The sequence below is a fragment of the Oscarella lobularis genome, chromosome 1 (genome assembly GCF_947507565.1).
Source record: "Oscarella lobularis chromosome 1, ooOscLobu1.1, whole genome shotgun sequence".
Lineage (NCBI taxonomy): Eukaryota > Metazoa > Porifera > Homoscleromorpha > Homosclerophorida > Oscarellidae > Oscarella > Oscarella lobularis.
Genome location: NC_089175.1, coordinates 2,014,248 through 2,036,970, shown reverse-complemented (window position 1 = coordinate 2,036,970; position 22,723 = coordinate 2,014,248). Strand labels below are relative to the sequence as shown.

The 22,723-nt window shown below is 46.3% G+C and overlaps 6 protein-coding genes across 12 annotated transcripts; all 6 read right to left on the bottom strand.

Annotated features, from left to right (window-relative positions):
- Nucleotides 1-4: 4 nt before the first annotated feature.
- LOC136194794 (uncharacterized) lies at nucleotides 5-2,441 on the bottom strand. Of its 3 annotated transcripts, none has more exons than XR_010671717.1 (11): nucleotides 2,101-2,440; nucleotides 1,942-2,054; nucleotides 1,771-1,876; nucleotides 1,530-1,704; nucleotides 1,130-1,463; nucleotides 849-1,080; nucleotides 754-783; nucleotides 610-683; nucleotides 406-539; nucleotides 190-280; nucleotides 5-138 (listed from the first exon to the last, which is right to left on the bottom strand). XR_010671717.1 is itself a non-coding variant. In XM_065984057.1 (11 exons), exons 1-11 carry the CDS (start codon nucleotides 2,420-2,422, stop codon nucleotides 276-278), a joined length of 1,524 nt encoding a protein of 507 aa, XP_065840129.1. In that variant the 5' UTR covers nucleotides 2,423-2,441; the 3' UTR covers nucleotides 206-275. The 3 variants fall into 3 exon arrangements, 2 of the variants coding, with proteins under 2 accessions (XP_065840129.1, XP_065840116.1); XM_065984057.1 differs by lacking the exon at nucleotides 5-138 and having other exon boundaries at nucleotides 206-354; nucleotides 849-898; nucleotides 974-1,080; nucleotides 2,101-2,441; XM_065984044.1 differs by lacking the exon at nucleotides 5-138 and having other exon boundaries at nucleotides 206-354.
- A 2,850-nt stretch (nucleotides 2,442-5,291) lies between these two features.
- Nucleotides 5,292-8,532, bottom strand: LOC136198514 (uncharacterized). The gene is made up of 7 exons (XM_065988482.1): nucleotides 7,637-8,532; nucleotides 7,143-7,584; nucleotides 6,137-7,093; nucleotides 6,045-6,078; nucleotides 5,963-5,992; nucleotides 5,680-5,915; nucleotides 5,292-5,591 (listed from the first exon to the last, which is right to left on the bottom strand). Exons 1-7 carry the CDS (start codon nucleotides 8,530-8,532, stop codon nucleotides 5,442-5,444), a joined length of 2,745 nt encoding a protein of 914 aa, XP_065844554.1. The 3' UTR covers nucleotides 5,292-5,441.
- Nucleotides 8,533-9,858: 1,326 nt separating this feature from the next.
- LOC136198504 (uncharacterized) lies at nucleotides 9,859-13,753 on the bottom strand. The gene is made up of 9 exons (XM_065988471.1): nucleotides 12,855-13,753; nucleotides 12,366-12,801; nucleotides 11,353-12,306; nucleotides 11,261-11,294; nucleotides 11,179-11,208; nucleotides 10,729-11,131; nucleotides 10,408-10,656; nucleotides 10,079-10,348; nucleotides 9,859-10,016 (listed from the first exon to the last, which is right to left on the bottom strand). The coding sequence occupies exons 1-6, from the start codon at nucleotides 13,751-13,753 to the stop codon at nucleotides 10,839-10,841; spliced, it is 2,646 nt and encodes an 881-aa protein (XP_065844543.1). The 3' UTR covers nucleotides 9,859-10,016; nucleotides 10,079-10,348; nucleotides 10,408-10,656; nucleotides 10,729-10,838.
- Nucleotides 13,754-13,908: 155 nt separating this feature from the next.
- Nucleotides 13,909-16,980, bottom strand: LOC136190469 (protein eyes shut homolog). 5 transcript variants are annotated; one of them, XR_010670571.1, is made up of 8 exons: nucleotides 16,638-16,980; nucleotides 16,247-16,516; nucleotides 15,929-16,195; nucleotides 15,617-15,865; nucleotides 15,287-15,556; nucleotides 15,130-15,226; nucleotides 15,018-15,067; nucleotides 13,909-14,931 (listed from the first exon to the last, which is right to left on the bottom strand). XR_010670571.1 is itself a non-coding variant. In XM_065978646.1 (7 exons), exons 1-6 carry the CDS (start codon nucleotides 16,933-16,935, stop codon nucleotides 15,150-15,152), a joined length of 1,431 nt encoding a protein of 476 aa, XP_065834718.1. In that variant the 5' UTR covers nucleotides 16,936-16,980; the 3' UTR covers nucleotides 13,909-15,067; nucleotides 15,130-15,149. The 5 variants fall into 5 exon arrangements, 2 of the variants coding, with proteins under 2 accessions (XP_065834718.1, XP_065834704.1); XR_010670569.1 differs by having other exon boundaries at nucleotides 13,909-14,950; nucleotides 15,018-15,226; XR_010670567.1 differs by having other exon boundaries at nucleotides 15,018-15,226.
- Nucleotides 16,981-17,177: 197 nt separating this feature from the next.
- LOC136190929 (uncharacterized) lies at nucleotides 17,178-19,083 on the bottom strand. Its single transcript, XM_065979227.1, has 6 exons — nucleotides 18,741-19,083; nucleotides 18,407-18,664; nucleotides 18,085-18,357; nucleotides 17,764-18,012; nucleotides 17,420-17,704; nucleotides 17,178-17,362 (listed from the first exon to the last, which is right to left on the bottom strand). Exons 1-6 carry the CDS (start codon nucleotides 19,060-19,062, stop codon nucleotides 17,286-17,288), a joined length of 1,464 nt encoding a protein of 487 aa, XP_065835299.1. The 5' UTR covers nucleotides 19,063-19,083; the 3' UTR covers nucleotides 17,178-17,285.
- Nucleotides 19,084-19,311: 228 nt separating this feature from the next.
- LOC136198456 (uncharacterized) lies at nucleotides 19,312-22,282 on the bottom strand. The gene is made up of 6 exons (XM_065988403.1): nucleotides 21,331-22,282; nucleotides 20,974-21,269; nucleotides 20,678-20,901; nucleotides 19,940-20,624; nucleotides 19,713-19,894; nucleotides 19,312-19,649 (listed from the first exon to the last, which is right to left on the bottom strand). Exons 1-6 carry the CDS (start codon nucleotides 22,280-22,282, stop codon nucleotides 19,385-19,387), a joined length of 2,604 nt encoding a protein of 867 aa, XP_065844475.1. The 3' UTR covers nucleotides 19,312-19,384.
- Nucleotides 22,283-22,723: the final 441 nt, after the last annotated feature.

Here is a 22,723-nt window from a genome sequence, read left to right as displayed (position 1 = left end):
ACTCGGGGATTGGACGGCTTTCCCCAAGCGCACGTGATTCGTATCATCCTACTGTACTCCTCTCGTGATCATACACGTTTCCCGTCTACAGTATCAATCGCTTTAGGAGGAAGTCAATAATCAAGCGCTGTCGTTCATCTAAACAATGTACGATGCTATGATTGTTATCCGGAAATTCTCAGCGAATACCGGTACAGTAGTTCAGCTAAAGTGCAGCGCATATAAATGTGGGTGAAAGCAAAGTTAGCCATCGAGGCCGCTTAGAACATCGTCATCTAGTCTAAGGAGAGAAACGGGAAAACACAGGACCACGAAATGCCTTCCATGCATTTGGGGTCGTCCATCATGAGTATTCTACAGGATCTCGAGTCCCCAAACGCGCGTGATACTACGCGATTTGTTTACATTAGAATTCCCTCTTTAGCTGTTCTCCGTGTTCGACGTAACGTTGTCGTTATCTCGTCCTCCGGTTCCTCGATACGCTCTCTCGCTGATCCATAGTGCTTGCAATTAATTGCGTCAGCATAAAAATTTCTTTCCTAGCAACGAAAAAAAATGACGTACAAACACGAAATTCAAACCTCTAAAATAAAAACTACAAAACTGTACTTGACGATTCTCGGGAAAATGTGGCAAGGATATCACTAAACGAAGGTCGATTAGCAGGATCTTGCACAGCACACCTAATGGAAAGTGCTGTAAACCACGCAGGAGCCGGTCTTCCGACTCTGGGCAGTTGACGCCCTTCCTTACTGAACGTATGCTTCATAACAACATGTTCATCTACAGAAAAACGCACTCATTTGCAATAAATAATTCAATTGTTAATTATTATTATTATAGCATACTTTCAAGTAACGGTCTGCGTTCTTGAATCTCCCACAGAATGACTCCGTAACTATAGACATCGGATTTTTTGGCCACCTCCGTCTTTTCTGACGCATCCCCTTCAGAGTACGGTATAGGATTGTACCTTTCTGGAGCTATATGTGCTGGAGTTCCGGACGGGTAGTTCGATTCGTCGCGTTCTTTCGTGACTGAGCTGATTTCAGCCATTTTAGCCAACCCAAAATCGCAAAGCTAATAAATCAATAAAAAACCGAGCTTGTTTCTTTGAGGAGACAATAACCTTGCATGAGAACTCGGCAGTCCCCCTGGCGCCAACACGACGATACAGAACGTTCCTGAGCTTCAAGTCAAGATGAATAACGGATGGATCATTGCAATGGAGATGATTCATTCCTTGGGCAATTTGCAGAGCAATGTCTTGACGGTTTTCCCATATTTCTACGTTGGGATCACTCATGTCAGCGATCAATTCGAACACGTTTCCGCCCTCCATGTATTCCGTGACTAAGGCAAAGAACCGTGTGTCGCTACATGATCCAATCAATGTGATTATGTTGGGATGAGGCTTAATTCCTTGAAGAATTTTCACCTCCTTGTTTAAAAGATCAGACTCGCTGTATCGTCCAAAAAAAGATAATTTAATAAGGAATTTCGCGCGTAAAACTACTTTGCACACTAACGTTTGGGTTCTCCTTCGTTTTAGATAGGTGAAAACTTTTACGGCCACCTTTTCTCCCAACCTGGTAAACCAGGCCTTGTACACTTCAGAAAATCCCCCTGTGCCAATGAGATCGTCGTCTCCTCCTGCATCATTGTAGTCCAACTCTTCCTGACGGATATCAGTGTAAGCATAGACTTAATGAAGAGAAAAACAATTATTGTATTATGGGTTGTTAATTGAACTGGTATCATAATTGCTACCGCTTGTCTGTGGCGTGATTTGATTTCTCGGCGCATCTCGTGCGACGTTTCTCGGCAGGGCGATTTCTTCTCCATTTCCAGAAGAAAATGATTCAGAATTAACTCTCTGTACCAAAAAGTCTTATTAATTCATTCATTTATTTATAGGCCTCTCTTCTTTTTCAGTTTTACCTGAACGGCTGAACTTGCAGCAGAGGAAGAGCCAAACGCAACTTTTTCTGTTGTCGGAATTCGGCCAAAAATCATTGACGTACTTTCTCGAGGAGGCCTCGTCAAAGAATCACCTAACCAATGCTTAGTACAAGAGTTAGTGAATATGTCTCTATTCACTTTCTTCGGTTGAAGACACTGAAGTTGCAACTTCCGCTTCTATTCGTTTTCCAGCAGCATTCTCCAGCATTTCGGCGATGAACTCCTGTCCTTCCGTCTTCGAAAGCACCTCCAGAAACGTTTCGTACGCTTTGGGCCCCTTTCGCGGAAGGATTTCAATGAGAAGCTTCTTGCATTGGTCGAACGGAAGAAGCGTGCCAAGCGATTGGTATTCTTCAATAGTCACAAGATACGCGGAGTAAAGATGGTCGAGTTGCGGGCGCCAAATGTTCACTAAATCCGGCAGGAGCCGTCGAACGACGGACTCCCATCGAGGATCCATCCGGGACTTCCAAAAATGACGTATAAAAACAATAATTAAAAATTACAAATCTAGAAAAAACTATTTAAATGCAGCGTTTCATTCATTCAAAAGAAGACGAGTACCTAAACATCTTTATCACCGTTGCTTTTAGACTCGCCGACTCTAGAGCTTTGCACAGCTCTTTGACAGTTGCAGCATCGCCTTTACACTCCTTCCAAATAGAAAGCATTTGATATGCTTGTTCTCTGACGTCTCCCTTTGCGTCTACTGAAGCGGCAATGACGTCCTTTTCTTCCACGTCGAGGTACCTAGCCACAAATTTCCATTTATCAAGGATTTCCTGTGATACGTAGAGGAGCTCTTTTTTAGTTGGAAATCGGTCTAGATCAGCATCTGTTTAATAGTGCAATTAGCATGGCTCTCATGAAGATTGACATGCTTACCTTTTCTTGAGGGTTCCATCGAAGATTGTCCTATAACAATCGACATTGAGTAAATACCAAAAACTAATAATAATCTACTCACTTCTTTCACTTGAAGACACGGAAGATGGAGGAGTCTAGGTAAGCAAGAACACCACTTAGTTCACCACTCAAGAGCTCCTATTCAGAACTTACATGAAGTGAAGAATATTCATCTAATATGAGTGTACAATTCGTTTTCCCTTCGTCTGTTAGACGAACTTCAAGCCAAAGCTCCTTTGCGTCCTCTTTGATTTTTATCAACGTAAAAGCACGCGAACAGAATTTCGATGAATGCTTCTTTGCTCGATATAGTTCTTGCTTCTCAATAGACATTGGAGCGGAAGATTGAAGTTCCCAGCCGTAGCTAATCTTATTGACTGCAAGATTGATTCTGCCTTTCTTTGAAAAGTAGATTAGCGCATTATCCTTCAAAAGTACGGGCCTTCCTCTGTTGCACCTTTCAACAACGTCAACATACCTTGGTCTGGTAGATGTGAAATGAAGATCGATTGTCGCCTTTTCCAATTGCAAAGATTCTCCCTTTGACCACCTACCAAACGCCAAGGTACGATAGCAGTGTCCAATGCAGCGACGAAAGCACGCAAAGAATTTGCAGAAGTGCTTCGTAATAATATCAAGAAAAGATGAATTAAGTATGGCCGTCATTTTATCAAACACCGTGGACTCAACTGGTCCCAAAGAAGCGGGCAAAAACAAGCCTGTTTCTTCCTCATCATATAGAAGGGTGGGGCTTTGATTTTTGGAAAATATTACGGAAAATATTACAGTCTTTAGGTTGAAAGACACTGTGACGTTCTTTGCAAAGCATGTGCCACGTGGATGTAGCACAAGAATATCTGTTATATAACAATCATCTTCAACTCCTTCTGACGCCTCCGGCTGATATTCATAAATGGTGAATCCTATTCTGACAGGGTTTCCCATAACTGCTCCACGAGGAATAGTCAATGAGAAAAACTCAGACTCGAGCTTGCCGCCCAATTCATCAATTTCTTCTTCCACAGTTGTCGTTCTAGTGAAGCTCAGTGTCATGTCGCGGAATCGAAGAGAAAATGTAGTAGAAGATTCTTCACCTTGAAGTACAGCATCCTAAACAGTATAAATTTACGTACTTCAGCATTTAATTAAATTAAAAGACAGTGTTATTAGACCTTTGCAAAAGGAGAAGCAGTATGTGTAGCAGTTGCTGCTTCTTCCGAGGGCGAAACATAATAAGCAACGTCAGATGCAGCAGAGTGCAATAAGTCCGATGCATAGAATTGTTCCGTTTCATGATCTTCCAGTACACTAAGAAAGTCGCCAAAAGAAGAAGAGCCTTTCTTCGGTAGAAGATCAATGAGAAGCTTTTTGCACTCGCCTTCTCGAATTCTACTATCAAGATCTTCTGAAGAAATTGACCCTTGGTAATAATGTTCCCGCACTTCGTCTTTATTACTCAAAAGCGATTCATACTCTTCAGAAGTGATTAGCCCCTTTTCACAAAGAGAATTCAAAACGCAGCCACGGTAGTTCCAAGCGGCCACCACTTTTGAATAGAGCGGCTCACGAATTAAAAACCAACGCCTGTCCATCGGTCTAAAGTCAAATTTGAATCTACCAAGAATTCGTTACCACCGCGCGTTCTCTCCCCTAATTTAGCTCCATACCTTCGTTCTTCCTCGCGTCTCCTAAGCATGTTGATAACAACGGAATCTTCTCCTTCCGTTTCCAGAAGCACATTCAAAAACGCATCGTAGCATCCTGGTTTCTTAAATGGAAGAATTTGGATAAGCAGCTTTTTGCACTGTTCAAAACGAGGAAGCCCGAGCAGCGTGTCATATTCCTCTTTACTCAGAATATGCGAGTCGTAAAAGCGCTGGAGATGAGGACGCCAAATTTCCACTAAATCTGGCAAGAGTACTTGAACGACGTGCATCCATCGAAGATCAACCCTCAGAAAGTGAAATCCCTTAGTCAAAAATGACTCCTCCCAGTCCTCAAGCACCTGGACGATGAACTTTATTTCTTTGCTTCTCGGCAGCATCGCGAGAAAGGTGCCGTAAGCCCCGCGTCCTCTCTGTGGCAGAATGTCAATGAGCAACGTTTCGCATAGTTCGAATCGAGAAAGAGAGTCAGGCAAGTCGTTCTTATCAACACGGAGCGCAGCGTAAAGCTCGGCAAGGTCGGGAGTCCAAACGTCGGCCAACTCCTGCAAGAGCGGTCGAACAAACGACTCCCAGTCAATCTCGGCCTTCTTCCTGGCAATAACCTTTGATTCGTCATTCCTCTCCAAAATTGCAATTTCTACATTGACATTGTTTCAATACTCGGTACAAAAACTAAGAGTTAGTGACTCACTTTCTTCGGTTGAAGACACTGCCAGTGAAGTTGCAACATCTATTCGTTTTCCGGCCGCGTTTTCCAGCATTTCGGCGATGAACTCCTGTCCTTCCGTCTTCGAAAGCACCTCGAGAAACGTTTCGTACGCTTTGGGCCCCTTTCGCGGAAGGATTTCGATGAGAAGCTTCTTGCATTGGTCGAACGGAAGAAGCGTGCTCAGCAATTGGTATTCTTCAATAGTCACAAGACACGCGGAGTAAAGACGGTCGAGTTGCGGGCGCCAAATGTTCACTAAATCCGGCAGGAGCCGCCGAACGACGGACTCCCATCGAGGATCCATCCGGGACTTCAATAAATGACGTACAGAAAACAATTATTAAAATCTAGAAAAAAAACGATTCAAAATACAGCGTTTCATTCAAAGAAAGACGAGTACCTAAACACCTTATTCGCTGTTGCTTTTAGACTCACCGATTCTAGAGCTTTGCACAGCTCTTTGACTGTTGCAGCATCGCCTTTGCACTCCTTCCAAATAGAAAGCATTTGATATGCTTGTTCTCTGACGTCTCCCTTGGCGTCTACTGAAGCGGCAATGACGTTCTTTTCTTCGACGTCAAGGTACCTAGCCACAAACTTCCATCGATCAAGGATTTCCTGTGAAACGTCAAGGAGCTCTTTTTTAGTGGGGAATCGGTTTAGTTCAGCATCTGTTAGCATATTAGTGAAATTAGCATCGGTCTTAGGAAATGCCTACCTTGTTTAGAAGGTTCCATCGAAGATCGTCCTATAACAATCAACATCGAGTAAATACCAAAAACTATTAATAATCTACTCACTTCTTTCACTTGAAGACACGGAAGATGGAGGAGTCTAGGTAAGCAAGAACATGACTTTAGTTCACCACTCAAGAGCTCCTATTTAGTCTTACATGGAGTGAAGCATATTCGTCTAATAGGAGTATACAGTCTGTTTTCTCTTCATCTGTTAGACGAATTTCTAGCCAAGGCTTTTCTGCGTCCTTCTCGATTTTTTTCAACTTAAAAAAGCGAGTACAGAACTTGGACAAGTGCTTCTTTGCTCGAGTTAGTTCTTCCTTCTCAATAGACATTGGAGAGGAAGATTGAAGTTCCCAGCCGTAGCTAATCTTATTGACTTCAATATTGAATCTGCCTGAGCATTCTTTCTTTGAAAAGTAGATTGTCGCATTATCCTTCAGAAGTACAGGCATTCCTCTGTTGCATTTTTCCACGTAGTCAACATACTTCCGTCTGGTAGACGTGAAATGAAGATCGATTGTCGCCGTTTGCAAATGCAAAGATTCTCCCTTTGTCCACCTACCAAACGCCAAGGTACGATAGCAGTGTCCAACGCAGCGACGAAAGCACGCAAAGAACTTGCAGAAGTGCTTCGTATTAATATCAAGACAGGATGGATTAAGTATGGCCGTCATTTCATCAAACACCGTGGACTCAACTGGTCTCACAGGAGAGGGCAAAAACAAGCCTGTTTCTTCCTCATCATATAGAAGGGTGGGACTTTGTTTTTCGGAAAATATTACAGTCGTTAGGTTGAAAGAGACTGTGACGTTCTTTGCAAAGCGTGTGCCACGTGGATGTAGCACAAGAATATCTGTTATATAACAATCATCTTCAACTCCTTCTGACGCCTCCGGCTGATATTCATAAATAGTGAATCCTATTCTGACAGGGTTTCCCATAACTGCTCCACGAGGAGGAATAGTCAATGAGAAAAACTCAGAGTCAAGCTTGCCGCCCGATTCATCAATTTCTTCTTCTACAGTTGTCGTTCTTGTGAAGCTCAGTGTCATGTCGCGGAATCGAAGAGAAAATGTAGTAGAAGATTCTTCGCCTTGAAGCAGAGAACCCTAAACAGTATAAATGTACGTATGTCAGCGTTTCATTAAATTAAAAGACCTTTGCAGATGCAAAAGCAGTCTGTGTAGCCGTTGCTGCTTCTTCCAAGGGCGGAACATAATACGCAACGTCGGATGCAGCAAAGTGAAATATGGGCCATACATCTAATTGTTCCGTTTGGCCATCTTTCAGTACACTAAGAAAGTCATTGAAAGAAGAAGGACCTTTTTTCGGTAGAAGATCAATGAGCAGCTTTTTGCATTCGCCCTCTCGAATTCTACCATCAAGATCTTCTGGAGAAATCGACCCTCGGTCATATTCATTCCGCACATCCTCCCTATCACTCAAAAGCAATTCATACTCTTCGGAACTGATTAGCTCAATTTCGAAAAGAGCACTCAAAACGTAGCTACGGTAGTTCCAAGCGGCCACCACTTTTGAATAGAGCGGTTCGCGGATTAGAAACCAACGCTTGTCCAACGGTTTAGAGTCGGATTTGATTCTACCAAGAATTCTTACAACCGCGCGCTCTCTCCCCTAATTTAGCTCCATACCTTCGTTCTTCCTCGCGTTTCCTAAGCATGTTGATAACAACGGAATCTTCTCCTTCCGTTTCCAGAAGCACATTCAAAAACGCATCGTAGCATCCTGGTTCCTTAAACGGAAGAATTTGAGTAAGCAGCTTTTTGCACTGTTCAAAACGAGGAAGCCCGAGCAGCGTGTCGTATTCCTCTTTACTCAGAATATGCGAGTCGTAAAGACGCTGGAGATGAGGACGCCAAATTTCCACTAAATCTGGCAAGAGCACTTGAACGACGTGCATCCATTGAAAAAGATCAACCCTCAGAAAGAGAAACATGCCACGAGTCAAAAATGACTCCTCCCAGTCCTCGAGCACATGGACGATGAACTTTATTTCTTTGCTTCTCGGTAGCATCGCGAGAAAGGTGCCGTAAGCCCCGCGTCCTCTCTGTGGCAGAATGTCAATGAGCAACGTTTCGCATAGTTCGAATCGAGAAAGAGAGTCAGGCAAGTCGTTCTTATCAACACGGAGCGCAGCGTAAAGCTCGTCGAGATCGGGAGTCCAAACGTCGGCCAACTCCTGCAAGAGCGGTCGAACAAACGACTCCCAGTCGGATCGGTATTTAGGCTTCTTCCTGTACGGATAACCTTCCCAACTGGCCTTCTCTCGCCGAAGCATCTTCGCGATGACCTTTGATTCGTTATTCCTCTCCAAAACCGCGAGAAACGTGTCGAACGCGCCCATCCCCTTCTGCGGCAGAGATACGAGGAGTAGATGATGGCATTGTTGAGATCGAGAAAGAGAGCGCAGCAATTCGTATTCCTCGCTATTGACGAGACCAAATTCGTACAGCTCATCGAGATCGGGAACCCAAAGATCTTCCAATTTCGGCAGAAGCGGGCGAACTGACTTCCATCGAAAATCCATCCGGGACTTCAAGAAATGCTTTCAACACAAGAAAGACTGCAGCTACACCCACGTTCACTTTCAATCTTATATCGGCCACGTAAAAAACGTTGGATTCTACGTTAGAGCCTGAGTATATCTACTTTTAGTCCGATCTAGTGGTAACGCGGTTGACACAGTATGGAATCGGTAGATTTTGCAGAGACAAAGAAACTTTACTACTACAGTATCACAAACTGAAGACAGCGGCAGCATGCATGCAGAAAGAGAAAAATTTGCTGTTAGAATTCCGACTCAGTGATTATAGCTATAGAAGCTATAACCTACTTGTAGTAGACTTCAGTCGGCGCCTGGTCGGTGGCTTTGACTGTCGGTGTAAGGGCACCCCAGCACATGGCGGTCAAATACTTATATCCGTAAAACGTCCACGAGCGAGCATTTCCGCTCACGTCGTATAGAGAAATGTAAAGACCGTCGGTTTGCGGGTTGATGGTGTGAAAGCCAACAATTCCTTCGAAATCGACGACGCAGTGCGGGTCTTTGAGATACGATTGCTCAAACGGTAAGAAAACCGTGTTTCCGGAGCTGGTTGCTGGCAGTTTGAAGTTGGCTCCTCCGTTGAACGAATGTCTGGGCTCGTAGAAGACTTTGCCTTCGTGGATTGCGCCGTAGAGAGAGCTGACGCCGAAAACAGCGTCTTTCTCCGCGTCGATCACGTTTGCCACTAGCAAATCAGAGTGGAAAATTGGGAGCGGCGAAGTAGCGCAAAAGGACAGGAACGAAAGAAAAACCAAAAACTTGAACATTCTGACTCGGACTTAGGTGATATGTGAATATGCCAGCGTGCAGCGCAAATTTATAGCCTTCCGAAAGGCTAAAGTGATTAGGTCGTGCTTGCGTGACTGCGTGGGTGGTCAGGGAAGCTGACGTCACTAAAAAATGCAAATTTTACTAAACGTTTCCGTGGTATGCACGTCAGTAGGATCCTTAGCTAAAAATGTAAAGTTCCTACTATTGTTCTACTGTTATCAATGGCTTCCGTTCGTAGGATCCTTAGCTAAAGTTCAATCCGTGGTTCAATTGTTCTACTGTTCTCAATGGCTTCCGTTCGGTTTGCGTGATCTGGTCCATGACGTCATCGTGCATCACAATCCTTTTCCTTGTTTTGCACGGCTCTCAGCTCCGTACGCATGAAGAGGGAAAGCATAAACTAGCGGTTAGAACTTTTACTTGAGGGAGACAAAAATAACTGAATAGGTTAGAAGCTGTGCGTGCAGTACTGTATTCGACTCTGACTTTTAGTGCGCTGAGAACCGAGTCTGCACTTAGAGAGATCAGAAACACATCTGCGGTAAGAAGAGAGACGACAGCACCATAGAAGAGTTAGACAAATGCACAATAAACGCACATGCAACAACTTCCAATGAATCAAATAAAGTTGAACGCTAACACAACCAAAGCCAGCGTAGAAACAGCCGTCGCCACTTTGTCCGCTTTCGAAGAAGCTTCGAAAAAGATAACAATTTCACCGTGAGGGACCGCGTACGCGTAAAGCAGCAAGTCGTACCTTCTGGAAAGCAGCCCATTTGAATTTTCGTCTGTTTCGTCGTACAGTCGGCGTCGTCCATCGGACAGATGCACATTTCGAAGTCGGGCGAGGACAAGACGAGATTCTTCAGATCGTCGCGGCAGGCCTGCGAGCAGTCGCTCGCCTCGCCCGAACTCAAGACGGACCCGCACGACGTCAGATATTTCGTAAGCAACGAATTGCACGCCGAATCCTTACTGCACGCTTCTTCGAGAGCCGAGCAAGACTGCGGCGTCGCCTGGGTCAAATCTTCGAGAGACAAAGAAATCGATTACGTATATTTCTCAAAAGACGTCGCTATCACTCGCCGTAGCACGCTATTCGAATGTTGACCTGCGCTTTACTGCAGGTCCGGTTTCCGCCGCAGATGCAGGTCTCAAGGGGAGGCAAGGCGGCAACAGCGCGCTCGAGATTGCCTTTGCATTCGGCCGTGCAGTCCACGACATCGGATTCGAAGACTTTGGCGCACGAGTCGAGGTACGTCTCCACGATCGATTTGCAAGTCGAGTCGCTGCCGCAGCCGTCCTCGACGAGAGCGCTGCAGAGTTGAGGAACACCTATAAAAATAGAGGCGGTAAGCGAAGGCATGAAGACTACAAAGGAAAACAACAAAACGCTGGATTCCTCACCGGGTCCGCTGTCGACGCACGATCCATCCGGGACTTCAATAAATGACGTACAGAAAAACAATTATTAAAAAATTAAAAATCTAGAAAAAACCGATTCAAAATACAGCGTTTCATTCAAAGAAAGACGAGTACTTAAACACCTTATTCGCTGTTGCTTTTAGACTCACCGATTCTAGAGCTTTGCACAGCTCTTTGACTGTTGCAGCATCGCCTTTGCACTCCTTCCAAATAGAAAGCATTTGATACGCTTGTTCTCTGACGTCTCCCTTTGCGTCTGCTGAAGCGGCAATGACGTTCTTTTCTTCGACGTCAAGGTACCTAGCCACAAACTTCCATCGATCAAGGATTTCCTGTGAAACGTCAAGGAGCTCTTTTTTAGTGGGGAATCGGTTTAGTTCAGCATCTGTTAGCATATTAGTGAAATTAGCATCGGTCTTAGGAAATGCCTACCTTGTTTAGAAGGTTCCATCGAAGATCGTCCTATAACAATCAACATCGAGTAAATACCAAAAACTATTAATAATCTACTCACTTCTTTCACTTGAAGACACGGAAGATGGAGGAGTCTAGGTAAGCAAGAACATGACTTTAGTTCACCACTCAAGAGCTCCTATTTAGTCTTACATGGAGTGAAGCATATTCGTCTAATAGGAGTATACAGTCTGTTTTCTCTTCATCTGTTAGACGAATTTCTAGCCAAGGCTTTTCTGCGTCCTTCTCGATTTTTTTCAACTTAAAAAAGCGAGTACAGAACTTGGACAAGTGCTTCTTTGCTCGAGTTAGTTCTTCCTTCTCAATAGACATTGGAGAGGAAGATTGAAGTTCCCAGCCGTAGCTAATCTTATTGACTTCAATATTGAATCTGCCTGAGCATTCTTTCTTTGAAAAGTAGATTGTCGCATTATCCTTCAGAAGTACAGGCATTCCTCTGTTGCATTTTTCCACGTAGTCAACATACTTCCGTCTGGTAGACGTGAAATGAAGATCGATTGTCGCCGTTTGCAAATGCAAAGATTCTCCCTTTGTCCACCTACCAAACGCCAAGGTACGATAGCAGTGTCCAATGCAGCGACGAAAGCACGCAAAGAATTTGCAGAAGTGCTTCGTATTAATATCAAGACGGGATGGATTAAGTATAGCCGTCATGTTATCAAACACCGTGGACTCGGCTGGTTCCACAGGAGAGGGCAAAAACAAGCCTGTTTCTTCCTCATCATATAGAAGGGTGGGGATTTTTTTTTCAGAAAATATTACAGTCGTTAGGTTGAAAGAGACTGTGACGTTCTTTGCAAAGCATGTGCCACGTGGATGTAGCACAAGAATATCTGTTATATAACAATCATCTTCAACTCCTTCTGCCGCCTCCGGCTGATATTCATAAATGGTGAATCCTATTCTGACAGGGTTTCCCATAACTGCTCCACGAGGAATAGTCAATGAGAAAAACTCAGACTCAAGCTTGCCGCCCAATTCATCAATTTCTTCTTCCACAGTTGTCGTTCTTGTGAAGCTCAGTGTCATGTTGTGGAATCGAAGAGAAAATGTAGTAGAAGACTCTTCGCCTTGAAGCACAGCATCCTAAACAGTATAGATGTACGTACTTCGGCGTTTAATTAAATTAAAAGACAGTATTAGACCTTTGCAAAAGCAGTCTGTGTAGCCGTCGCTGCTTCTTCCAAGGACGGGACATAATAAGCAATGCCGGACGCAGCAAAGTGCAATATGGGCCATACATCTAATTGTTCCGTTTGGCCATCTTTCAGTACATTAAGAAAGTCGTTGAAAGAAGAAGAGCCTTTTTTCGGTAGAAGATCAATGAGCAGCTTTCGGCACTCGCCTTCACGAATTCTGCTATCAAGATCTTCTGGAGAAATCGACCCTTGGTCATACTCATTCTGCACTTCCTCTCTATCACTCAAAAGTGATTCATACTCTTCGAAACTGATTAGCCCAATTTCGCAAAGAGCACTCAAAACGTAGCTACGGTAGTTCCAAGTGCTCACCACTTTCGAATAGAGCGGCTCGCGGATTAGAAACCAACGCCTGTCCATCGGTTTAGAGTCAAATTTGATCCTACCAAGAACTCGTTACCACCGCGCGTTCTCTCCCCTACTTTAGCTCTATACCTTCGTTCTTCCTCGCGTTTCCTAAGCATGTTGACAACAACGGAATCTTCTCCTTCCGTTTCCAGAAGCACATTCAAAAATGCATCGTAGCATCCTGGTTTCTTAAACGGAAGAATTTGGATAAGCAGCTTTTTGCACTGTTCCAAACAAGGAAGCCCGAGCAGCGTGCCATATTCCTCTTTACTCAGAATATGCGAGTCGTAAAGACGCTGGAGATGAGGACGCCAAATTTTCACTAAATCTGGCAAGAGCACTTGAACGACGTGCATCCATTGAAGATCAACCCGCGGAAAGAGAAATCCCTTGGTCAAAAATGACTCCTCCCAGTCCTCGAGCACATGGACGATGAACTTCATCTCTTCGCTTCTCGGTAGCATCGCGAGAAAAGTGCCGTAAGCCCCGCTTCCTCTTTGCGGCAAAATGTCGATGAGCAACGTTTTGCATAGTTCGAATCGAGAAAGAGAGTCAGGCAAGTCGTTCTTATCAACACGGAGCACAGCGTAAAGCTCATCGAGATCGGGAGTCCAAACGTCGGCCAACTCCTGTAAGAGCGGTCGAACAAACGACTCCCAGTCAATCTCGTCGGATCGGTATTTAGGCTTCTTCCTGTACGGATAACCTTCCCAACTGGCCTTCTCTCGCCGAAGCATCTTCGCGATGACCTTTGATTCGTTATTCCTCTCTAAAACCGCGAGAAACGTGTCGAACGCGCCCATCCCCTTCTGCGGCAGAGATACGAGGAGTAGATGATGGCATTGTTGAGATCGAGGAAGATAGCGCAGCAATTCGTACTCCTTCCTATTGACAAGACCAAATTCGTACAGCTCATCGAGATCGGGAACCCAAAGATCGACCAATTTCGACAGAAGCGGGCGAACTGACTTCCATCGAAAATCCATCCGGGACTTCAATGATTGCAACACCCACGTCCACTCTTACCATTCGGCCACGTAAAATTAAACGTTGGATTCTCGTACATGACGTTATATCTACGTTGGAGCCTGAGTATATCTACTTTTAGTCTGATCTAGTGGGTAACGCGCTTGACACAGTATGAAATCGGTAGATTTTTGCAGAGACAAAGAAACTTCACTACTATCACAAACTGAAGACAGCGGCAGCATGCATGCAGAAAGAGAAAAATTTGCTGTTAGAATTCCAACTCAGTGATTAGCTAGAAGCTATAACCTACTGGTAGTCATATTCATCGCCATTCGACTTCAGTCGGTGTCGGCTGGGGGACTTTGACTGTCGGTGTAATGGCACCCCAGCACATGGCGGTCAAATGCTTAGTTCCGCTAAACTTCCACGAGCGAGCATTTCCGCGCACGTCGTATAGATAAATGTAAAGACCGTCGGTTTGCGGGTTGATGGTGTGAAAGCCAACAATTCCTTCGAAATCGACGACGCAGTGCGGGTCTTTGAGATACGATTGCTCAAACGGTAAGAAAACCGTGTTTCCAGAGCTGGTTGCTGGCAGTTCGAAGTTGGCTCCTCCGTTGAACGAATGACTGGGCTGGTAGAAGACTTTGCCTTTGTGAATTACGCCGTAGAGAGAGCTGACAGCGAAAACAGAATCTTTCTCCGCGTCGATCACGTTTGCCACTAGCAAATCAGAGTGGAAAATTGGGAGCGGCGAAGTAGCGCAAAAGGACAGGAACGAAAGAAAAACCAAAAACTTGAACATTCTGACTCGGACTTATGTGATATGTGAATATGCCAGCGTGCAGCGCAAATTTATAGCCTTCCGAAAGGCTAAAGTGATTAGGTCGTGCTTGGTAGAATCCTGGTGAACTGCGTGGTCGTCAGGGAAGATCCTAGTGAACTGCGTGGTCGTCAGGGAAGATCCTAGTGAACTGCGTGGTCCTCAGGGAAGCTGACGTCACTAAAATGCAAATTTTACCGTGGTATGCACGTCAGTAGGATCCTTAGCTAAAAATTTAAAGTCCCTTCTATTGTTCTACTGTTATCAATGGCTTCCGTTCGGCATCTGGTCCATGACGTCATTGTGCATCACAATCATTTCCTTGTTTTGCACAGCTCTCAGCTCCGTACGCATGAAGAGGGAAAAGATAAACTAGCGGTTGGAACTTTTACTTGAGGGAGACAAAAATAACTGAATAGGTTAGAAGCTGTGCGTGCAGTACTGTAATCGAGTCTGACTTTTAGTGCGCTGAGAACCGAGTCTGCACTTAGAGAGATCAGAAACACATCTGCGGTAAGAAGAGAGACGACAGCACCATAGAAGAGTTAGACAAACGCACGATAAACGCACATGCAACAACTTCCAATGAATCAAATAAAGATGAACGCTAACACAACCAAAGCCAGCGTAGAAACAGCCGTCGCCACTTTGTCCGCTTTCGAAGAAGCTTCGAAAAAGATAACAATTTCACCGTGAGGGACCGTACGCGTAAAGCAGCAAGTCGTACCTTCTGGAAAGCAGCCCATTTGAATTTTCGTCTGTTTCGTCGTACAGTCGGCGTCGTCCATCGGACAGACGCACATTTCGAAGTCGGGCGAGGACAAGACGAGATTCTTCAGATCGTCGCGGCAGGCCTGCGAGCAGTCGCTCGCCTCGCCCGAACTCAAGACGGACCCGCACGACGTCAGATATTTCGTAAGCAACGAATTGCACGCCGAATCCTTACTGCACGCTTCTTCGAGAGCCGAGCAAGACTGCGGCGTCGCCTGGGTCAAATCTTCGAGAGACAAAGAAATCGATTACGTATATTTCTCAAAAAGACGTCGCTATCACTCGCCGTAGCACGCTATTTGAATGTTGACCTGCGCTTTACTGCACGTCCGGTTCCCGCCGCAGATGCAGGTCTCAAGGGGAGGCAAGGCGGCAACAGCGCGCTCGAGATTGCCTTTGCATTCGGCCGCGCAGTCAACGACATTGGATTCGAAGACTTTGGCGCACGAGTCGAGGTACGTCTCCACGATCGATTTGCAAGTCGAGTCGCTGCCGCAGCCGTCCTCGACGAGAGCGCTGCAGAGTTGAGGAACACCTATAAAAATAGAGGCGGTAAGCGAAGGCATGAAGACTACAAAGGAAAACAACGATTCCTCACCGGGTCCGCTGTCGACGCACGATCGAACGCGGCCTTCATTTGCTGTGCAGCTCGAATCGGCTCCGCAAACACAATTGCGACTATCTGGAAGATACTCTTGGTACGCCTTAATGCTCGATTGACACTGAGCCGTGCAGCCTGATCCCGCGAATAAAGAAGCGCAACTGTTTGAATAGTTATCCAATAGCGGCTTGCATTTGGCATCGTAAAAGCACTCCAAGCCCCAAACGCTGCAAAAGTTGGGACTCGGCGCAGCAGTAGTATCACCTAAAAAAAACTGAAACAACCTAATCGAATGATTGACCTTTTTTTAGCTACCCAGACAAGCGCGAACATGAGGTTCCGCCGTAATGCAGGTCTGATCCGAACCGCAACGGCAATCGCGAAACGCCGGCCAGATTTCAAACAACGCTGCCGTGCTGGACGAGCAAGCCGACGTGCAAGGTTGTCCCGTGAACACGCCACTGCAATCAGACAAGTACTTGTTTAGTCGGGGACTGCAGTTGAGATCGAAGGAACAACTTCCTCCGATAGTACTGCACAAGAATCCTGACGTCGACGGGGTAGCAGTAGGCGGAGCTGGAGTAGCTAAACAGATAATGATACGACGCTAAGACAAAGCAGCCCCCACGCGAGGGGGATTTATGTAAAATCGATATATGGGCGTTGGTCCCAGGATTTCAGTGCAAAATCTTAGAAATGGCCTCACCGAAACAGCCCTTTAGGATGTTGGCTCGGTATTGCTGGCTTATAGGTGACGTGACGTTGCACGTTACGAAGGCGGGCTCCATTTCGTTGGAGGCGTTGAGTTTCGCTAGGCAATCGGCCGTGCAGTCGCCTGGAAGACCCGAGTTCAGGACTCGATCGCACGCGGTCAAATACGCCGTGAACGTCGCGTTGCACGACGGATTTTGGATGCAGTTGGCGGCGACGGTATCGCAGTCATCAGCACTGGCCACGAAAGACGCTTTGAGAAGAAGAAGAAGCGAGGCGGTCAGGACGAGCATGACGTTGAACCATATGGTTGAACCGTACTCACTAGTAGATCCGGGACGGCGTCGGCAATGCACGTGCTTTCAGACGATTACATACCGTAGACTCCCAAACGAAAGAGGGGTGCGCTCCTCAACGCTATCGTGTACAAAAAGAGCTGCCATTAGACTCCATTTTCTGTAGTTACCACCTCAATTTAAGTGCAGACTCACGTCGTAAGACTTTGACAAAGTCTTACGACGTGAGTCTACAGCTGTACACTTAGAGAGATCAGAAACGCACCTGCGGTAAGAGAGACAACAAACAGCACATCAGACAAACACACACACACAAAATAAACGCGCATGCAAACCCTGCCATTGAATCAAATGAAGTTGAACGCTAACACGACCAAAGTCAGCGTAGAAACAGCCGTCGCCACTTTGTCCGCTTTCGACGAAGCTTCGAAAAAGATTTACGTAGCAACAAGGAGAAGCGGGAGCAGCGAGTGAGTCATACCTTCTGGAAAGCAGCCCTTTTGAATATTCGCCTGAGTCGTCGTACAGTCGTCGTCGTCGTCGTCGTCGTCGTCCGTCGAACAGAAGCACGTGTCGTGGGCGGGCGAGGCCAAGACGAGATTATTGAGATCGTCGCGGCAGGCCTGCGAGCAGTCGCTCGCCTCGCCCGACTTCAAGACGGACGCGCACGACGCCAGATATTTCGTAAGCTTCGAATTGCACGCCGAATCCCGACTGCACACGTCTCCGACAAACGAGCAAGATAGCCCCGACGCCGGAATCAAGTCTTCAAGACAAAAAAAAATCAATTATTTGTATTTCCCAAAAGACGACGCTATCACTCGCCGTAGCACGCTTTCTGAATGTTGATCTGCGCGCGAGTGCACGTCCGGTTTCCGCTGCAGACGCAAGTCCCAAGAGAAGGCAAGGCGGCAACAGCGCGCTCGAGATTGCCTTTGCATTCAGCCGTGCAGTCCTCGTCATCGGACTCGAAGACTTTGGCGCACGAGTCGATGTACGTCTCCACGATCGATTTGCAAGTCGAGTTGCTGCCGCAGCCGTTCTCGACGACAGCGCTGCAGGCCTGAGGAGCAACTGAGAAAAATAAAAAAGGGTAATTATAATTAGGACAAAGCACGATTTAAAAACGAACGCCGGGTTCTTTACCGGGTCCGTCGTCGATGCACAACTGAACGCGAGGTTCATTTACTGTGCAGCTCGAATCGGCTCCGCAAACGCAATTGCGACTATCTGGACGATACTCCTGGAACGCCGTAACGGTCGAATGACACTGAGCCGTGCAGCCGTGTGGAGATCCCGTGAACAGAAAAGCGCAACTGTTCAAATAGTTTTCCAATATCGGCCTACATTCGTCATCGTAACCGCATTTTAGGCCCAAAACGCTGCAAAAGTTAGGACTCGGAGCAGCGGTAGTATTACCTACAAGCAAAAAAAGTTTCAACAACTTAGTCACGCTTTTTTTGGCTACCCAAACAATTGCGGACATGAGGTTCCGCCGTAATGCAGGTCTGATCTGTACCGCAACTACACTCGCCAAACGCCGGCCAGATTTCGAACAGTGCTGCCGTGCTGGACGAGCAAGCCGACGTGCACGGTTGTCCCGTGAACACGCCACCGCAATCAGCCAAGTACTTGCCTACCACGGGACCACAGTTGGGGTCGATGGAACAACTTGTTCCGATAGCACTGCACAGGAATCCTGTGGGAGCTTTACTAGTAGGCGGGGCTGGAAGAAAGCACGAGTGACTGATGACGCAATTAGGATAAATCAGCATATGCCCTCGTTGGTCCCCGACACTCACCGATGCCGAAACAGCCTTTTAAGATGTTCGCCTGGAATTTCTGGCTCTGAGGTGTCGTGACGTTGCACGTTACGAAGGCGGGCTCCATTTCGTTGGAGGCGTTGAGTTTCGTTCGGCAATCGGCCGTGCAGTCGGCTGGAAGACCCGTGTTCAGGACTCGATCGCACGCGGTCAAATACGCCGTGAACGTCGCGTTGCACGACGGATTTTGGATGCAGTTGGCGGCGACGGTATCGCAGTCCGCCGTAGTGGCCACGAAAGACGCTTTGAGAAGAAGGAAAAGAAGAAGAAGACGAAGCGAGGCGAGCATTTTTCGAAGCATGCAGGTCTATCCGGGACGGCGTCGACGATGACGTGTTTCAGCCAGAACTGATGGGAACTGGACAGCGGCTCCACAAGCAGCGTAGCCAGGGCTGCAGCGTAGCCTACTTCATCTCGCTGGCAGGCGTTTGCGACAGCATGCACGGCAAAAGGAACCCCAAAAAAGTCAGCTACAGTCTAGTACCGCTCTTGATCTAAATAACTCGTATTGAGAGTCATTGATTTTTTTATTTCTCGAACACACACACACACACACGAAGCTATAGACAGACCGTCAGCCTATAGATACTTTCATGCTTGAACAACGTACGCACTATAGTCGTCTATCTGAGTTTAGTTGGGTCAAAAAATCGCGCGTAAACAGGATAATGGTCAGAAACTTCTTTCCAAGACGAAAACGCTTTCATTCTCGTGGTAGTGTCTGGAAACGTATATGTTGACCCTCTTTTGTGCAGTTCGGGATTGATCACCCTGCAACCGGTCTGCCCAGGATTTTTGTTTCCCACGCGCCAGATATAGTCTCGAGAATTTTTCGAGTTTGGCATTGTAAAATGCCACTCAGAATCTGATCCCCTTTCATGTTCACATCTATATGATTTAGACGATAGCCATTTATCGACTTGCGTGCTTTCTCTAGTGTTTCGATCTAACCTGGTCGATTGCAGACTTTCAGTGACATAAGGCTCATCAACATTAAAATCTCCTAAGACAAAAGCAGGCGTACTTGCCAATCCGAAGGCAGCATACGTCACTTGAGCTTCCGCTATGTATTCCCTTGCAACGGCGAGAGTGCTTTTAGCGTTGAGAACGTGAACGGAAACAAGGCTGAATTTCTAAAAGTTGGTCTCAATTTAGTTTTGATTCTTTTCTTTCCGCACCTTATTGTCGTCTTTCCTTCTAAAACTACAGCCAAAGCCGTCACGATAAGGTTTATCGCCCTTGTTCGTTTTGAATGTATGTTGTGACATGTCGAGCTTCGAGCACGAAACGACATTTAGAATCCCTTCATCGTAGGCGAATTCCAGTTCACTGACATCTCTACTTATAAGCCAAGTTTTGCCAAATAATTTTTGGCCACTGACACGATAGGGTTTCGTAGGGTCGTCATAGAGTTTGCTTGAAGCGAAATTGGACGAGAGCTCCTGAACGGCTAACACGTTGAACAACTTAAAAATGGTTTCAAATTTATCCCTGTGCTCTCTCTCCTTTCGATCGGGGTTCGGATCGTTTGGCACGGTGACGTCAAAATGCTCAACGTTCCACGTACCTATGGCCGTTTTGCCGTCGAGCTTGTAAATGACAGGCAAATGATCACTAAGGTCGGTGTTACGAAAATCTGGAGCAAACTCGCGGAGAGTAGTCGGCATGAGCGGAATATAATTATTCAGGTAAAATCGGATTCGGTCCGATTGGGTACGTATTCCCCTGGACTGACCAACGTCACCGTACGGCCAGTAATGGTGCATCAATCGTAGGTTTTCGCTCACGAGTATTCGATCGTAATGAGACTCACCGCCCACTTTTGGAGTCGTCGGACCTGGATCGTGAAAACGCATGTTGTTCCTGAAGTTAAAAAGCGGTAGTTCGTATATAAATAGAAAATAGAATCTTCTTACAAATTTTTTAGTAGGAATTCTGCATCCGTTATTTCGTTCGGTGGGTTATTTCCGCCTCCTGTGTTAAAGTCGCCTAAGCAAAGAACGACTTTGGAACAACCACTCGGTGCTTTATAATTGTCAATAAATGTTCGCAGTGATTTGATTTCCGAGTTTCGTTTCGTAGGTTTTCCGTACGTAAGATGAACGTTGATCATAGCAAAGCACTTCGACGCTCTCTTAAACTAAGAGTACAAGATTAATTAATTAATTAATTAATTAACGTAAGAGCAGTAGATGTATATTGACGCACTCACTTTAAAAAAGCATATCTTACCAAAATTTTGAACAGGTTGGCATGTGCCCGTCGGGTCAACTTCAGTCGTTTTGTAGAAAAAGACCAGATTATTGACCACGTCTGTGTGAGCCATCGAAACCCAGCTTAATATGTCGCTTCTAAGGAACTCTTCAACGGTAGATGTTCCCTTCATGGCTGGGACCTCTTGCATGGCCATAATCGACGGTTCGGCTAGAATTTCTCTTACGCTTTCCGCTAAAAGTTCCTTCGTGTCACGTGCATATCGAGCCAAACCGTTCATATTCATCGTTCCGACTGTCGCGGCGAAAAAACATTACCGGTATGAGCAATGAAATCTTATAACTCTGAAACGTACCAATCTTTTGCGACGGTATGACGTCCAAATGCGAAGAAATACGACCGCCAGACGAGACTTCATTCATAGTGAGAAGAATGTCTCTGACGGCGTTCGCATTCAATTGTCTGCCACACAAATAGCCCTTACTACCCAAAACTCCCAAACCGAGTCCGGGTGTCGCATTCGCAGGAGCGTTCCTGCAACGGCTTTTCGCCGATTCTTTAAGATTGACAACTCCAAGTACGGCAATGCTTCGCGTATTCCCCGTCGCCGTGAGCTTGAAAAACGCCGCACCGCTGTAAACCAGCGTTTCGACCGTCTTGGACCTGCACTCTAAAGCGATGCGTTCGACCCGTTTGACAAACTCACACGAGTCCAACGCCGACTGGAGATTATTCGCGCGACTGCTCGACTCGTCGGCAGCGTACCACGACGAAAGCCGGACGGGATTGTCCTCGACTTCCTCCGCACGAATGTTCCATTTCAACGAGTTCTTATCGGTCGATTGATCGTTTCCGTCCCACGACGGAAACGCGTAATAAGCCTGCTTGACCGAACGCGATAGATAAATAATCGCATGGGCTCTGTCCATGGTACCGCGAACGGCTGTCTTATCAAAGGAATTTTCGGCACCCCTATGCCGAAAGGAGAACGTCTGGTCTGTCCCATCGGGAATGAGATTGTCGCTCAGCGCCTTATCCGGCGAGCACGCCGCCGAGGTCAGAACGTAGCGCTCGCCTAAGAGAACGCCTTCGCAGTACGGCACGCTTTTCGGTTGACCGTTTTGATCTTTGTACGTGTAGACGAGGATGCCGAAGACTTGCATTGTCTCCCTGTTGGTTGCCGTTCTCGTTCGGAATTCTTTTCGTTCGGCGGCGTCGGGCGCCGGTTTTTGATAGCTGCCGGACGCTTGACGAACGAAGAGAAGAAGAAGAAGAACGATCGTGCAAAGGCGACGTGCAGAGTGCATCTTGTTCGGATTGCAGCTCCGAGTGCACTGGAGAGGATGTGAAAACGTTGAGCATCTTGAAGGGCGAATTAAAACATCATTATAATGAGTAATTGATCATTTGCCGCAAGAGAAATAAAGACTTGGGAGTCAAGAAGCCGCGACAGACGACCTCTGTTTGGAAGACCCTAGCTCCATTAGTGAATTCCTAATCCCACGCAGAGGCACGCACAATGCGCAAACAGCATCGCACAAAAAACTGTCGGACGTCACGTCAAGTTATATAGCAAAGAGGCGTTTTCAGTCGTTGGCAATCCAATGGGAGTGACATTATATCAGTTTGTTATGCAAATAACTGATAACGGTAACGTCTGCGCTATTCCAAAAGCACAGATCTCTTCGACAAAAACACTCCACAGCGATGACTTGAGTTCCAGTTCCAGAAATTTGCAATAACTGTAT